General features: G+C 41.9%; 1 protein-coding gene across 2 annotated transcripts in view; it reads right to left on the bottom strand.

Annotated features, from left to right (window-relative positions):
• PXDN (peroxidasin) overlaps positions 1-17,957 on the bottom strand; it is a 122,765-nt gene that overhangs the window by 24,315 nt on the left and 80,493 nt on the right. For both annotated transcript variants that reach the window (XM_006131038.4, XM_006131039.4), the window contains 4 exons: positions 14,796-16,299; positions 14,088-14,222; positions 4,245-4,453; positions 1,197-1,317 (listed from right to left, as the gene is read on the bottom strand). In XM_006131038.4, coding sequence (XP_006131100.1) covers positions 1,197-1,317; positions 4,245-4,453; positions 14,088-14,222; positions 14,796-16,299 — 1,969 coding nt within the window. The remainder of the gene's footprint in view (positions 1-1,196; positions 1,318-4,244; positions 4,454-14,087; positions 14,223-14,795; positions 16,300-17,957) is intronic.

Raw genomic sequence — 17,957 nt, 5'->3', positions numbered from 1 at the left:
TTATCGGATATGCCGGAGTATCAGGAGGTACTGCACACTCTCAACCCAATCACCCTCCCACCCCTCCAACCTTATGCTCGGGTCTTGGAGCCGCCGGTATAGACGCATGTCTCCCTTCAGGCACTGGGGCACGTGTGCTAAGTGGCCAGCTTTTCAATGAGCTGGCCGGGATGCTGTGGGTAACCTAATCCTCCTTCCCTCCCTCTTCCTCTTCCCCGAAGCCAAACACCTTCCCTCCCTGCTTTAACCCAATCCCCCTCCCCCGGAGCCAAACACTTCTCCTCCCTGCTGTAACCCGATCCCACTCCCCCCCTCCCCCACCAACCTTATGCTTAGTACAGCCACACGTCTCCCTCCAGGCGCTGGAGCACATGCACTGAGCAGCCGGCTTTTCAATGAGCTGGCTGGGACGCTGTGCGTCACTCAATCCCCCTTCCCTCTCCTCCCCTCCCCTTCCCCAGAGCCAAACACCTCCCCTCCCTGCTGTAACCCACGTGAGAGCGGCTGACCTGAGCAGTTCTGGGTTCTGTCCTGGTTCCGTCAGGAGCACTTGCCATTTTGATGCCGGACTATCAGGAGTGCCGGACAATTGGGTGCCGGATTATTGGAGTTTTAATATAACTAGCTAAACAATAGGCGAGACCTGCTAAGAGGCACTTACAGAGCTTGACATCACAAGCGGTAAGAAGGAACTGAGGGGGTAGAGGGCCAGCAGGGGTACACTAGCCACTCCACCGAGCTCCTCTGCTGGCCCAAAGGGTACTGCTAGGGGAAAATTTTTAGATGACACATGCACACACCTACATGGAATGTACATGAACAATTTCTCGAAGAACAACCCAGATTTTATATTGCTTTTTTCTTTACATTTCAAATTTCTTCTGAGGAAAATAAACAGAACTGGGGGTATAAGTGTTATTTTTTCATATGCTGAATGTCTTACAAAAATTAGAGCTGGAAGGTAAACAAAAGTAGAAAGGAGAACTAAAGTTGACAACTTGTAGTATTCAATTTTGCTTTTGAATATTTAGAAATGTCAAAGGGAAAGGCATCAATCCCATGCTGATCGACTGGAGACTGCAAAACTCTAATGTGCATTTGCAGAAAATTATTCAATTTTCCTTTCTCTTACACAAAATCAAACCAAGTAAAACAAAAGAAAAAACTTTCTTCATTCCTTAGTACCAAATCCTTACCTCACTGTTTTGAGCATTTTCATTTTCTTTAAGGGTTTGTCCTCCTGAAAGCTATAATCAAGAGATCGTCTTCCTCGGAAGTGATATGAAAATGCATTAAACTGCCCTCTAGTTCTACAATCTGAAATAAAAGATTAATATAAGTATAAATATAAATATATATATATAGAGAGAGAGAGAGAGAAAGAGAGAGAGAGCTTTATGACAATAATAACTGTAAATAATAAACTAGCAAAATAAACTTTTTAAAAACTTTAGAATTAAATCTTATCTTCTCCAAAATTGCTTTTTATTGAAGATTTTTTTTCTTTCCCTTAATTTAGTCTTGTGATTATTTTTTTTTAAATAGCCACCTACTGGTACAAATTGTTTTTCCTTTAACAATGTTCATCTCTTCCATAAATTATCAGATCTACACTTCATTGTACCATTCAGACCTATACCTGCTTCATGATACCTATAATTTAGTTTGTAGTGCAATTCTATTCTGAAAAGGTGCTAAACAAATTGGCATTCATCAGATCATCTCACTGCGTCTATTCAATGACAATTTTTAAAATAGTTTTTATTTCTATTGGTTTAACATAAACAACAGAGATATATGAAAGATAGATTCTGCAGAGCTTCTCTCTATTAAAAAGATCGTGGAATTAGAAGAAACAGGTGGTCTGAGCTCTCTGCAGACAGAAGCTGCTCTGGCATAATACGGAGCGGCCCCTTGTCCACGGAGTTTCAGAGAGGGAGTGGGATTGGAGTGCATTGGCTACTAATCCCCGCTAAGCTGCAAGCAAGGAAGGAGGGCACCAATGGCAGAGGGTGCAGGGAGCTGATCGAGGTATGAAAGGGGTGTGTGATCACAGGTGTTGGGTGGCAGTACCTGCTCCTCTGCCTGCACTGGAGAGGGGAGGGACTACAATATCAGCCGGGGGGAGGGTACAGTGAACATAAAAGATGTAGAACAGGAAGGGGCACAAGTTGCTTTTCAGAAAGTACTTTGCAGCACTTAAATCTAATACCCAAAGTATAATGGATACTAGCTGCATAGGTTTTGAAGTCGAAGAACAAGAGCCTCTTGGCTCTTCTTGAATTAAGAATGCTACTGTGACACTTCTCAAAAGGGCAACTAGGATGACCCACATAATTATAGGCCAGTTATGTTTTATAACAATTCAGTCAATAAAAAACTAAAGCACCAAAATATAATTAATGACAGTCCATATGATTTTGTGCAAAGCAGGTCTTGTTTCCTAACTGACAATGCTATTGATGGGATTAAGGTGCCCATCAGGAGCACCTGAGAACATAAACCGTTCCTCGGGGGGGAACGGGGACGGGGACGGGAGGAGTCTCAGAAGAATGACTGCAGTTTGAGATGGCTTTATACTGAACCATCATCTAAATGAGAACAGGGATCTTCACCTCTTGGCTGAGTCACATAAGGTAGGAAATAGCCATGTGCTGTCGTTCTGAGGATAATTAGGGCATCAGAATCCAAGGCTGTCAGACTATTGAAATAGAACTTTGCCATTCTTAATTTGTAAAATGGGATGTTCAATGAAGATGTTTCTGCTTGGTTGACTTTTTATCTGTCTGTTTTGAAGTTTGACATAAAATGTAAATATCAGAAGAAAAACATTCACACACCCCAGTCTAGCTGCTGCAGAACAGTATATTGCATCCCCTATTGAAAGGGACCTAATGGTCATGGTGGACCACAAGTTAAATATGAGGGAACAGTGTAACACTGTTGCAAAAAAAGCAATCATTCTGAGATGTATTAGCAGGATTATTGTAAGCAAGACACAGGAAGCAATTTTGGTGTTCAGGCCTTAGCGGGAGTGTAGTATCTAATTCTGGGCTCTACATTTCAGGACAGATGTGAACAAATTGGAGAAAAGGACCAATAAAAGATTAAAGGTTTAGAAAACATGGCCTATGAGGGAAGATTGAAGGAACTGAGTTTGTTTAGTCTAGGGATCGCGCCAGTCTAGATGCTTTTTTCTGGCTTTTCCCCAAGCCGGGAAAAAAGCGGCGGACATGTTTATTTAAATCCCGCGGGGGATATTTAAATCCCCCGCGGAGTTCCCTATTCCAAAGTTTGAAATTAGCATGCCTCTTCCGGAGAAGGGGCCAGTGTAGACGTAGCCAGGAAGTATGTGGCAGAGCTGTGAATTGATAGCATTTTTCCTGAGCCTTAGTTGACTACTTGCAACATAGGGTAACTGTTAAGATTCTTAAAAAAAAGCAGCAGAGGTAGCTTTTTTGGAATATCTGAAGGTGATTTTCAACAGCTCGTTGCTCAAACAGTTCTCTTTGCAGAATAACTAGGTCCTGGGGCCCGTGACAATCCCAAACTGCAGGTTAGAATGTTAAGAAAGTAGAAAGAAAAACCTCAGTGTTTCATTGAAACTCTAGTTTCCTGACAACGATAAATCAGTACTTCTACTATATGATCAAACAAACTTCCGAGGTAATCTGGTTTTGTTGTTATAGAAGAGAACAACTTTGCATCCGAAAAAAATGGGTCTTTGTTCAAATCTAATAAGTAACAGCTTTTGGTAACTAAATGGCTACTCCTCTGATTTCCATGTGGAAAAGTATTTTGTGCTGAACAAAACAGGAAGGATAACAAAAACAGATGCTTCCTACTTACACAGTTACAACAATAAATACATGGAAGACTTAGTACATACAAATGTTGATTCTTACATTCTAAATTTCAATCAACTCAATTTGCTAAACATTTTAATGTCATTTAGTAAAAATAGTAAAGTTTCAGTGTTTTCATAAGGAAACTGCTAATACAAAAACTTAGAGTTACAGTAGCTAAATCAATCTCCTGACCAGATTCCTTCACTGATATGGGAAGTGAAATTATACTTCTGCACATTTCAAATTTAGTTTTGTAAGCACATTAGCAATCTGTGTAATTCAACTTATGTTACAGTTGAATAGTAACTAAAATTTCTTAAAATATCTTCCAAAAAGGCCCTTAAAATGTAGCCAGAAACAATGTTTCTTCTCCCAATACTCTTCCTGTATACAGACCTTCACAGCAATCCTGCCACATCCTGAGGTCCAGCTTAGGAATTTCTTCACAGCTACTGTAACCATGTGGGAATTCGGCCACCTTGAATACATCACGTTGCACTCTAGTTATATTGTCAGCATTGTTGCACAAAATTCTAGCAAGAGATGTTTGCTTGATCTGAGTCAGCTGAGATGGACTGAATACACCAGGATTTTCATACCATAACCTGTAGACTCACAGAAAATAAAGTTAAGTTGTCAGACAATTAAGACAATGGAAAATTAAATAAAATAAAAATGGCTTTGCAGTTGCTTTCTTCTCTATAGCACAATACAAAGAAACCAAAGCATATACCCCAGTTTCCTACTCTGTTCAGTCACATGCATGAACAAATATGAGCCGGATTCTTACCCTCTTGAGGTACCCTGACATTCTTGTGCACACATTACTCAGTTTCCCCAGCTCTTCTGCTTCCCATTTTCTCCTCCACGTACATCCCCTAGAATATCTGTCTTTCCTACCCTCTGTGGAATAATCTGGTACACCAGTGATTAATCATTTTTTGCTCTTTCACATAACTGAAAGTGTATCTCTTACTACTAGTGGCTGATGGATAAAACATACCTATTAATATTGTATGTGGATTAGTATTCTTTACCTAAAACATAGCGGCTGTGTCTACATTGACACCCCTTTCCGGAAAAGGGATGCTAATGAGACCAGTCAGAATTGCAAATGCCGCGGGGGATTTAAATATCCCCCGCGGCATTTGCATGAACATGCCTGCCACTTTTTTCCGGCTCGGGGTTTTGCCAGAGAAAAGCGCCAGTCTAGACAGGATCTTGCAGAAAATAAGCGCTTTTCCGCAAGATCCCTTATTCTTACTTTCAAGGGCTTATTTTCCGCAAGATCCCGTCTAGACTGGCACTTTTCTCTGGCAAAACCCAGAGCTGGAAAAAAGCGGCAGCCATGTTCATGCAAATGCCGCGGGGGATATTTAAATCCCCTGCGGCATTTGCAATTCCGACTGGTCTCATTAGTATCCCTTTTCCGGAAAGGGGTGCCAATGTAGACACAGCCAGCATGTTCATCAGCTTGTTGTAACATTTCCCCAAATCGACCTAACCCAAGTTAGTTCATAGGTTATCTACCAGTGAAGACTGAAGACAGTGACAAATCTGAGGAGCTGTCTCAGATTGAAATGTCAGTTGAGGTGGTTTTGGAACAAATTATAAAATTAAATAATAAGAAGTCAAGGCCAGATGGTATTCACTCAAGAGTCTGAAGGAACTCAAATATGAATATCATCTTTACTATGTAACCTATTGTTTAAATCAGCCTCTGTACCAGATATTTGAAGGTAGCTAATAAAAAGCTTATTTTTTAAAAAAGGCTGCAGAGTTGATCCTGGCAATTATAGGTGGTAAGCCTAATATAGTAAATTATCATCACTCACATCAAGAATCATGTATATGGGGAAAAGTCAGTATGTTTTTTGTAAAGGGAAATCATGCGTCGTTGTCTACTGGAATTCTTTGAGGGTGTCAATAAACATGTGGATAAAGGTTATCAAGTCAATATAGTGTAATTGGACTTTCAGAAAAACTTTGGTAACTCCTTAACCAAAGACTCTGAACTAAAGTGCAAACTGCTTAGTCATGGGATAAAAGGGAAGATCCTCTCATGGATCAGTAACTGGTTGAAGGACAGGAAAAAAATGGTATGGTGACTTTTCACAGTGTAGAGAGGTATATAGTGGGATATTCCAAGAATATGGTACTGGACAACATGTTAACACGATCTGGAAAAAAGGGATGGCCAGGTGGCATTGCAGATAATACAAAACTACTCAAGATGACTAAGTCTGAAGCTGAATGCAAAGAGTTACAAAGAGAAGTCACTAAACTGAGTAAATAGATGACAAAATGGCAGATGAAATTTAATGCTGACAAGTGCAAAGTAATGCATATTAGAAAAAATAATCCCTACTATACACACAAAACGATGGTGCTTAGCCGCCCTAAGAGAAAGATTTTCCTAATGTCCAACCTAAATTTTCCTACCTACAATTCAAGCCCATTGCTTCTTGTCCTATCATGAATTACACGGATTATTTTTTCATCCTCCTTGTAACAACCTTGTAGGTATTTGAAAGCTGTTACATTCCTTCTGAGTCTTCTCTTTTCTAGACTAAACAAACTCAGTTCCTTCAATCTTCCCTCATAGGCCATGTTTTCTAAACCTTTAATCTTTTATTGGTCCTTTTCTCCAATTTGTTCACATCTGTCCTGAAATGTAGAGCCCAGAATTAGATACTACACTCCCGCTAAGGCCTGAACACCAAAATTGCTTCCTGTGTCTTGCTTACAATAATCCTGCTAATACATCTCAGAATTATTGCTTTTTTTGCAACAGTGTTACACTGTTCCCTCATATTTAACTTGTGGTCCACCATGACCATTAGGTCCCTTTCAATAGTAACCTTCCTATGCAGTCATTTCCAATTTTGTATGTGTGCAACTGACTGTTCCTTCCTAAGTGGAGTACTTTGCATTTCTCCTTATTGAATATCATCCTAATTATCTCAGACCATATCTCCAATTTATCCAAATCATGTTGAATTTTAATCCTATCCTCTAAAGCACCTGCAAACTCACCCAGCTTGGTATCATCTGCAAACTTTAGAATACCACTTTCCAGTTTATTAATGAAAAGATAATGCAAGACTGTATCAAATGCCTTGCTTAAGTTTACATTTACCACAACTACCATTTCCACCTTATCTGCAAGACTTGTTGTTACCGTGTCAAAGAAAGCTATCTGATTGGTTTGACATGATTTATTCTTGACAAATCCATTGTGACAGTTACTTATCACTTTATTATCTTCAAGATGTTTGCAAATAGATTCCTCAATTATTTGCTCTGTTATCTTTTCTGGCATACTCCACGAGGAGTAACAGTTAATTTGAACTAAGGACTTTGTTCGAATTAACGTTTGACTGTCACGTGTAGCCGTGGGCAGTTAGTTCGGACTAGTGGCATTCAAAAATGGCGACTGGACAGGAACATGCAAATAAAGCCCGGGATATTTAAATCCTGGGCTTCATTTGCAACTTCGAATGCCTATATTAGCCTCCCTAGTTCGAACTAGGGGCTAGTGTAGACATACCCATAGGTAATACAATTGCTCTTCTCCAGTCCTCTGGGACCTCACTCATCCTCGAGTTCTTGAAGATGACCCCTAAAAATTCCAGGATTCCTTTCTTAATTCCTTACATGCCCTAGGATTAATTTTGTCGGGCCCTGATAACTTGAATGTATCTAACTTACCTGAATATTCTTTTACCAGTTCTTTCTCTAGTCTGGCTTGTTTTCTTCTCCCTTGCTGTTAATGTTAACATGTGTGTGAAGATAACAAGAACTCCTGTGCCACATGCCACATGTGTGTGAAGATTGCTTATCATGCTTGTCATTGCAAGTGACAGGTAAAGATCATGAAGTAGAACCAGAGATACTCAGTATCTACTATATATTTGAGAGTCTGTCTGTATGTCTGCCCATCAATCTATTCAAGAATTCCTCCTATGGTAAGAGCTAGAACTGCCAAATTTGGTAAACAGTTTTCTCTTATCATAAACTTAAAGCACAGTAATAATTCGGTTGTGTTAGGAAAAATGGGATCACTAGGCAAATGGAAGGGGCTGGCTGGACACTTCTCCTCCTCCCCCCTGTGGGACCGTACCAGTGCCAAGTTTCCTACCTCCTCAGGTGTAGTTGGGGGCGGGGGAGGGCTGAAGCTTCCACACACCCAGTTCATACTGAAACATTGCTGGCTGTTCCCCTTCATCAAGAAGTGAAGGGAATTGCAGAGTTTGCTGCATTCCTTACTCTGATTGGGAAGAGTAGAGGGCAGACAAACCTGGACCTGCCACAGCTGGGAGACATGCACCCTCCCCTGGCTGTACCTGCTGCCACTGCAGCAGCCATGGAGAAGTGCTTCTCGCCTGGCCCCAAAGTGATGTGCTGAGCGAGGTCTTGGGTAGTTCTCACTTCCTGGGGCAGCCTGCATACTGAACCCCTCATCCCCAGCCCCACCCCAGAACAATGATTTAAATGAAGCATGTACATTTTCATTTTATTTTCAAAAAAACAGAAATGATCTGAGTTATGGAGAAATGCCAGGGTAATCTTCAAGTATTCTGTGAAAATTTACACAAAATTTAGAATGCTCCTGGCTAAAAGTATAACAAAAGTTTACTAATGTTTGGCATCAATGTGATCTATGAAGATCCAGACCTACATATTCCAAGGATAATAATAAGACCATCTTGAAATGAAAGGCTGGTATTATGGCCATTGACCAATACATAAATAAAGGACATAACAATACAGTGTCAAGACTTTCAACAAAATGCAACACATGCCTAAACATGCTCCACTGAACTCTGTCTGAATTGGAACTTTTAAGGGAGACAAGTGGCACAGTGTTGCCCAAATAAAAAACATCTTCAATGTAGGTGCAAAGGTCAATCTGGTAGAGTACTTTCTGCTATGCATAAAAATATTCTGGACTTCAGTTAAACAGTTTCTTTCAATGATGGAGAGCAACAAAGTGTGTAAGGTTGTATCTTTTATTGGACCCATTTCCATTGGTAAGACAAGCTTTCGAGCTTCCAAAGACCTCTTCTTCAGACAGGAAAAATAAATCAGTGTCACTGCTTTTTTTAAGCTTCTTTCTTCTCACCAACAGAAGTTGGTCCAATAAAAGATATTACCTCACTTACATAATTAGTGAATATGTAAACTTTATTCTCAGAGTTCATGAGATAAGGAAATCATCTGACAAGGAGTATGAATTCTGCCTTTCCCCAAATCTCCCACTCTCAAACAGAATGTTTGTTATTTTTTGATCTAATATGAAGCAAATACATTTTCAGCTGACTATCCCCACCTGCAGAAAATGATTGGCAGGATCAAATTCTTAGCAGGCAATTTGCAAATGAGAGGGCAGGCAATCTGATTCAATGGGGCATTCTACGACTGTGGTAGAAGCAGAATTACTTGGCACAATCTGTTATTGAATGCACCAGTTCCAGAAATGAACATGCTTAGCAAAGGAAGCATAATTGTATTCCTTCCTATTTGATATAGAAAACATTTCTGCTGTGTTGTCTGTCATTTCCTCAACTGCTAGTCCATAGTATAGGAAGAAATGCTTTACATGCTAAACAAATAGCTATGAGTTCCAGAATGTTTATCTGACGGTGAATCTCTTTGGGTATGTCTACACTACAACGTTAATTCGAACTAACTTAGTTCGAATTAGTTAATTCAAGCTAAGCTAATTCAAGCTAACGGATCCAGACTAAAAAACTAGTTCGAATTAGCGTTTTGCTAATTCGAACTAGCATGTCCACATTAAGTGGACCCTGAACCGGGCTTAAGGATGGCCGGAAGCAGTGCCGGCAGGGCATCAGAGAAGAACTTAAGAGCGTGGAGATGCTTTCTCAGGCTAGCCGAGGGCTGTGCTTAAAGGGTCCCGACCCCCACCCCGGACAGACAGTTCTCAGGGGTGCCCCGCTTGCAAAGCAGTCCTGGCTTGGACTGCCCGGACTACCCACACTGGACACATCACACCACTCAGCCATCAGCCCGGTTGCACTTGATGCAGGCTGCCATCCAGGGGGGGGGGGTAATTGGGGGGTTGCAGGAGAGCTTCCACCCCCAGAAGCCCGCAGAGCCAGCCCAGTCCTCCCCATCGGGGGCTCGTGCCCCATTCCTCCCTCACCTCCTTCCACTTACCCTTCCCTAGCTCCTCTTCTTGATGTACAAAATAAAGATAACGTGTCTTCCAAAATGGAATCTGTCTTTATTGAACAAAACTGGGGGAGACTGGGAAAAGGAGGTGGGAGAGGGGAAGTGAGAGGCTGGGAGAAGGGAGGGCAACTAAAATGATCAGGGGTTGGGAACAGGTCCCATATGAAGAGAGGCTAAAGAGACTGGGACTTTTCAGCTTAGAAAAGAGGAGACGGAGGGGGGACAGGATAGAGGTCTCTAAAAGCAGGAGTTGCGTGGAGAGGGTGCATACAGAAAAGTTCTTCATTAGTTCCCATAAAAAAGGACTAGAGGACACCAAAGGAAAGGAATGGGTAGCAGGCTTCAAAGTAGTAAGAGAAAGTTGTTCTTCACAAAGCAAAGAGTCAACCTGTGGAACTCCTTGCTGCAGGAGGCTGTGAAGGCTAGAACTGGAACAGAGTTTAAAGGGAAGTGAGATCAAGTCATGGAGGTTGGATCCATGGAGTGCTATTAGCCAGGGGGTAGGAGTGGTGTCCCTGCCCAAGGTTTATGGAAGGCTGGAAAGGGATGGCACGAGACAAATGGCTTGGTCACTGTCTTCGGTCCATCCCCTCCAGGGTCCCTAGGGTTGGCCGCTGTTGGCAGACAGGCTACTGGGCTAGATGGACATTTGGTCTGACCCAGGACGGCCATTGTAAGCTCAGGGCTCAGGGTCGGGGGTCTCAGTGGACCCCCTTGATTCTCTTGCACACCTGCTCCTGGGTGGCCAGGCCGGCAGCTCTCCTGCCCTAGACAGCCACTTTCCTGTGCCTAGTGCAGACAAGGTCCACGATGTCTGCACTAGCCCAGGCGGGTGCCCGCCTCTTGCGGTCCTGGGCAAGCTCCCGGGAGCCGCCAGCCTGGTCCCGGGAAGAGGGGGAGGACTGGGGGGCATCGGGTGGCTGGCTCGAGCCGTGCCAGGTGCAGGGTCTGCTGGCTGGGTGCTGGCAGGCTTGCACCTGGCACGGGCACCGTAGCCAGCCTGTGCCCCTTTAAGGGGGCCGGGGCCGGGAGGGGGGCAGAAGAGTTTCCCTGGTGTTGGCCAGAGTGGCCACCAGGGAAATCTGGGGAGGGCTAGCCTCCCACTAGTTCGAATTAAGGGGCTACACACCCCTTAATTCGAACTAGCTAGTTCAAACTAGGCTTAATCCTCGTAAAATGAGGTTTTCCTAGTTCGAACTAAGCGCTCCGTTAGTTCGAATTAAATTCGAACTAACGGAGCGCTAGTGTAGAGCCTATGAAAGTTAGTTCGACGGACGTTAGTTCGAACTAACTTTGTAGTGTAGACATACCCTTTGACAGTACAGAGGCCTTGTGACACTGTAATGTATATGGGTATATCAGAGGAAAATGTATGATTTTTTAAGTATGATAATCTTGCTTATAAGTATGTATCATTAGTTCATGAATTATAAATATGTGTGATATATCTGTATCACAAACTTGTGCCATTTTTCTGGGTGACACTTCCAGACAGGTACGAATCAGCACTATCCAGCTTGTTTAATGGCTCATTAAAGGAGAAGTCAGATTTACAAATTAGCTGTACAGTGAACCCCACTGAGAGAAGTCAGGGTCTATATCCCTATGAGTCTGCAGGACATGTTGAGATATGCCTGTGGACAGGGGACTCCAATAATTTTTCCATGTCCATGTGCTGTGAGCTTGTGTTTGAGACAAAGGATGGTCTCCTTTGGTCTCCTTCAAGTGTGGAAACATCTCTCGCCAAAATTTTAATAGGTAGGTACAGATATTGCTGGAGAAGTCAGTACTCCCATGCATTCATAGAAAGGGTCTTTTCACCAATTGAATAATCAGAAGACTTCTCAAGGGACCTATACCCTCATGCCCATGTGATGTCTGTTGGAAAGATACACTAATGAAATCTGAAATGGTATGTGGTGTAAGTAGGAAACATGCTCTTAGGGTGATCCTACAGTTGATTGATGAGGTCTTGAATCTCTCCTGTGGCAGGTTAGCCATTGGTAATGGGAACATAGCACTAATCTGATGAATACTAGTTTCAGGGCTGGCGACAGTGATGCTTTGTAGATTCTGAGATCCGGTGTGGTGAAAAGATGTAGGACTAAGTGAACAGAATTGTTTACCTGCTATGATGATCTTCCTCAAATAAGCCTGTTTTCAACGTATTGACATATTTAGATCCCTGGTCTCCGAAGATGAACTTTGCAATCACTTCCTGAATACTCATGGTATTCAAAACAAATAAGAAAGACTTTGTACTAGTAGCGGGAAGCTGCCACTTGGAATTTTAGTTTTTTTCCATGTGCTGGGTGAATATGTGTGAAAGTACGTGTCTTGTAAACTGAGAGCAGTGAACCAGTTTTGAGGTTCAAAGGATGGAATTATAGAGGCTAGAGTTACTAAACTGAATTTGAAATGGCAGATGAAGTTGTTTGAGTTGTCTCAAATCTAGTATTGGATTCCTGTTCTCTACTTCTCAGGAATTATAAAATAATGGGAGCAGAATACATTCCCCTTTTAACTCCACAGGCTCTTTTGCCATCTTATAGAGATAGACGAGGTTTTACTTATTTTAACAGTTTTTGTAAGAGGAGTCTTTGAAGATTTGTAGGAAGGGCCTGAAAATGAATATTATTAATATTACTAATCTCTAAGACCCAATGGTTTCAATTCCAATTCCAAGCCTCTCAAAATAAAAAAGTTATTGCAAGAAGTGGAGGTGGGAAGAAGAGTATGGCTCCTCTTTAGGCTTTATATTGCTCTCATTGACACTGTCAACATTGTTGCCATGAGGTGGATCTTGAAGTGCAGCAACAAAGGAAGAGAGCCTGTGCATTGGAAACCTGATTCATTCCTTGGTGGTTCAGATGGTCTTCGTGAAATATAATAAGACATAAAATCTTTATCTAGTGTGATCTGACACAAGGAATGTTCCATTTTATCTGCTGGTAATTACCCAGCAAGGAATGCACAGTAGCTCTTTAATCTTTCATAGAACATGGTGTGACGGGGTGAAGCAACCCCGTCCCTATTCGGCGACACAAGCCGCGGGTGCCGGTGGAGAAACCGCCGCCGTGGCCAGGGCTGCCCCGGCGCAGCAGGGAGCTGGAGACCGGGCACATCATAAGGACGCGCCCGGAGGGGCCGGTGATGTCACCGGCGCACCCGGGAGAGAGGAGGAGGGACGCCTGGAAGTGAGGGGGGAAAAGGGCGCCAGCAAAAGAATGGGGGATAAAGAGGGCGAGCTGGCAGAAGGGAGGACAGAACAACGTGGAGGGACAGGTATGGAGGCGGGGGCCCGACGAGAGGGCACACGCTGGTAACCAACCGGCGGAGTGGAAGTGACCCAGGGCAGGCCGTGGAACCCGAGAGCAAGTGCGTTTGGGGGTCATCACCCCGCCTGCTACCACCAGGAGTCATTCTCCTGACGTTAGGGCCCTGGGTTGGGGTCCGGAGAGAGGGTGGGCCCGGACACCCCACTCCGCCACGGTGGACTCTAAGTGCTGGGCAAATCGCCCAGAAGGGTAGAAAAGGGGGGGGGGGAGGTGGGCATAGCGTGACACATGGGGCTTCATCAGTTATTGCATAATAACTTTAAAATGGGAGGATCACAGTAGTTGTCTGGACCTCCTTCAGTACTCTTAAGGACCGTGACTATGAAGTCCTTTACATGGCAGTGAAGTTCATCATTGATTGTGCTGCCATATCCAAAGTGTCTAATGCTACCTCAGAGAGGTAGCCATGCTAGTTTGTAACTTTGAAAAAACAACAAGTAGTCCTATAGCACTTTAGAGACTAACAAATATATATATTATCATGAGGTTTCATGGGCACAACCTACATTATAAATAAGTACAGCTGTTATTTCAGTTGCTCTGACAAACTTTAAAATCAGCTTTTTTATTACTTTCATTTCTATATTCAGATCATAAATGAAAAAGAAAACAAAGGTTGCATTTGAAAAAAGTCACTAAATAATTTAATTTTTTTTTAAAAGGTAAAATCTCTTAAAGTTTTCCATGAACATTTTGGCTTTACCTGTCTCCATCTCGAAGACGTTTGAACTGGGTACTTAAGAGACACATCAAAGTTGGCCCCAATCGGCTACCAGGAACTAAATCTTCTACCATAAGAGCAGGAAATAAATCTATATTCAGAGGTGAACCATAGAGCCTGTAACAAGAGAAACACAAATAGTTATGTTAAAATTATACATACATAAAGTATTCAGTATTATGACAAATTAAGGTCAATGGATATGAACTATTCATAGCCCATGATATGTAATCATCTATAGCAATCTCTTACTGAACAGAGATGCACTTAATCCAAAGTGTGGGATGTAAAACTGAAGATATAAATATTACCATAAGATTTCAGTATTAAATATGATTTATTTAATTTTTAATATTATTAATAAAATATATACTGGTGTATACATGAACATGTGCTCTCTGGATGGGCTCAACTTCATGGTGTTCCTACAACTACAGGAGTCAAGGAATCAGATCTGTATAAGTCTCAGTGGGGAAAAGACATTGTATAGTTTACGCAGTTATCAGGGAACCTTGAGCCCACCACATTTCCTGATGTTGGCAGGAAGTTTTGTGGGAGTTTCCCTTTATCTCTTTCCTAAGAAATATTTTCTTCTAGGTTAGACATTTAAATAATCATTATTTTCACATGCACATTTAGATATAAAAGTACTTTTGAATTTTTGACAGTTCACCTTCACCTCAAGCTCACCTGCTAAGTTTCTCCCTGATTTCAGGATTCCTAATTTCATTTTTCAGATCTTCAAAAGTATGAGCTGAAGAAAGATTACAGTAAACTCTAAAATCATGGTAGGGGGGAATTCCGTGATCTCTGCCTCTCTGAATATTCATAGCTGCCAGATCTAAAGCCACGGTACGTGCCATGGAGAAGAGTCTCTCTGTCAATTCTGTATTGAGTAACTGTGATGGCACTCGCATCTTACCAGCAACACCAAACAATCCCCTTAGAAGTGGATCAATGCCTCCTTCATTTACAATCCGAAAGGGAGAGAAGAATGCCTTATGAAGAGGTATATGGCCTTGCAGAATAGGTTCAAAGTTTTCATCCAGCCGATACAGTAAGGGATTGATAAGTGTGTGACCAAACCTAAAAGCGGCAGTTGCAAACTCATTAGTTATGCCAGAATTAACATTGGGATCATAACCTTTATATTCGCCAAGCATCTTCATGCCTACCTCTCCAAAGATCTTAGGTAGCCAATGGTTGTATGTTATATGTTGCATTTCTGCACCAACAATTTTGCGTGTTTCATGATATATCGTGTCACCGTCCCAGTGTGGGTTGAGTTTCAGTAACTCTGTAGCAATTCTGTTGTGCTCTCTAAACCATAATGTATGCATACTGGTGAGACCCAATTGCTCATTAGCACGATGATCTCCAGCTAAGAAGCAAGGAATTGGGCTCTCATTTTCATCTCTCATGCATTCTGTTGGGGGACCAGTAGCAAATGGAAGAAGAGGCTTGCCAGATCGCTGTACAATGCCCTGTCTCAGAAGACCCCTTTGGCTTGCCAAGTCTCTGATTTCTTGTGACTCATGGTCTGAACTGCCATACACATTGGATGCATCAATATATGAAGTCAGCTGGTTAATCTGTTCTCTTGGATAAACAGAATTCATTAGAAGAGATGTCATGCCACTTCCACAAACAGGACTAGAGCGTACAAAAAACATACACCGTGCACCATTTCTAACTCGTGGGTCATTTGGTGGTATCATGATTGAGAAACAAGGTGGATCATTTGTACAAACTGAACTGCAGTGCTGACCATCAGAAAACCTGGCTTCACTTAGAGCAGCGACTGTGGAGTCAAGGTCATGATCAAGGAACTGACCCCACTGCATTATCATGTGAGTAAACTGATCATCAGGGGTTATTGTTTCAGTTCCTATTAGAGATGTTGAAACCAAGCGAGGCATGGGAAGTGTGTATCCATTATAGTGTCTATTTGGTCCAATACCCCTAGGCAAGTTAAATCCATTTTCATAGACTGATTTTAACAAACGTTCAAAGGCTGTCAGAGAGGCTCCCCACATCGGATGCTGCAGGTTATTGCAAGTTCCATCATGTGTCCTGTACTTCTGGTGAAAGCACATATCTGAGCAGTTATTTGCTCGTCTATGGGCTGTGCAGCCTGATAAATTAGCTATCAGGCTCAAGTATTGTGGAGATACAAGATCATTATAATGATAGCCTAAAATAGAAGAGAAATATGAGGGAAATTAAAGACTTATCAGATTGTGAACATAAAATCACAAATACTCTAGATATAATTTTGCCATCTTTTGATTTTAAAAAAATCCCACACGCCATTAAGCAAATTCAAAGGAAAAAGAATTTTCATCGTAACGACACAAAGCCTTTCAACAAACCTCATCTCCCACTTAGGCACCTAAATGAGATTTGGGAAAATACTTAGCACCAAACATCTGCCATTAAGAAGAATCTGAAAATCTGCCCACTTCACTGAGGTAACTAAAGAGAGATTAGTTCTTCTGAAAATCGAGGTGCAACAATGGATGCCGAGGACATTTGAAATTCTGTTCTCAAACAAAAATCACTTGAAGCTTATCTATTCTCATGTTATCTATTATGTAGTGTCTTATAATGTTTTATGTGTCGTATAAATATTACAGTATTACAAAAAAAGGCTCTCCCCTATGCCCTGTTCACAATACAAATGCCCCATTGTGCTTGGAACTGTAAAACACATATATTGTTTTGGTCCTTAATCTTACACTCTAATCAAAGACAAAGTGTGTCTAGGGAATGTAACAAACTATAGACAGGAAAAGAGGAGGAAGGTGAGGTTAATTATAAGGGTATGTCTATACTGCAAGCTTATTTCAAAATCAGCTATTCCAGAATAGTTTTCCCAAAATAGCTTATTTCAAAATAGCACGTCTACACTTCAGGGAAGCCTCAAAATCAGTCTGAGGCAGGTTTCCCTAATGTAGATGTGCCACCTCAATTTAGAGCCCTAGGGGATCCTGGGGAAGAATAATTTAGAATGGCCCAGGTGCGGGGCTATTCTGAAATAGCTGAAGTGGAGCACCTACACATGATTTATTTCAAAATAATTATTTTGGAATAGGTGTTATTCCTCACAGAATGAGGTTTACATATTTCAGAATAAGCCATGTGTTATTTCGAAATTATTTTGAAATAACAGAATGGCTGTATAGACACGGGCATTGTTATTTCGAAATAAGGCTAGTTATAGACACCATAGACAGTGCAGTGTAAATGCACACAGATAGAATAAGGCAATTATAAAGGCTAGCAGCATCGACAACTAAATGATGATCACTCAAGAACAGTGGTGAGCAACCTGCAGCCCATCAGGGTAATCAGACTACATGCCGCAAGACATTTTGCTGATGTTGACCATCTGTAGGTACTATCCGCCACAGCTCCCAGTGACCACAGTTCTCTGTTCTCAGCCAATGGAAGCTGTGGGAAACAGTGACCATCACATTCCTGTGGTCTCTTCACCTGCAGGATAACATTTCCCAAAGCTCCCACTGGCTAGGAACAGAGAACTGAACCTACTGGGAGCTCCAGGGTGTGGTGCCTGTGGACAGTCAATGCCAGCAAAATGTCTCCCAGTCTATTTCGAAATTATTTTGAAATAACAGAATGGCTGTATAGACACGCGCATTGTTATTTCGAAATAATGCTAGTTATTACCTTGGCAGGCTGCATGTGGCTCATGGGTTGTAGGTTTCCCACCACTGTTCAAGCATAATGTTACTATGATTGAAATACATAATTCAAGGAGTAAGAATTAAATAGCCACGCTACAAATAACATTTTCAGGACCATTCTGACCTTGGAAACACTGTACACCAT

This window comes from Pelodiscus sinensis, chromosome 3 (genome assembly GCF_049634645.1).
Source record: "Pelodiscus sinensis isolate JC-2024 chromosome 3, ASM4963464v1, whole genome shotgun sequence".
NCBI lineage: Eukaryota > Metazoa > Chordata > Testudines > Trionychidae > Pelodiscus > Pelodiscus sinensis.
The sequence above is the reverse complement of the archived record's forward strand: the minus strand, read 5'-3'. Positions and strand labels throughout refer to the sequence as shown.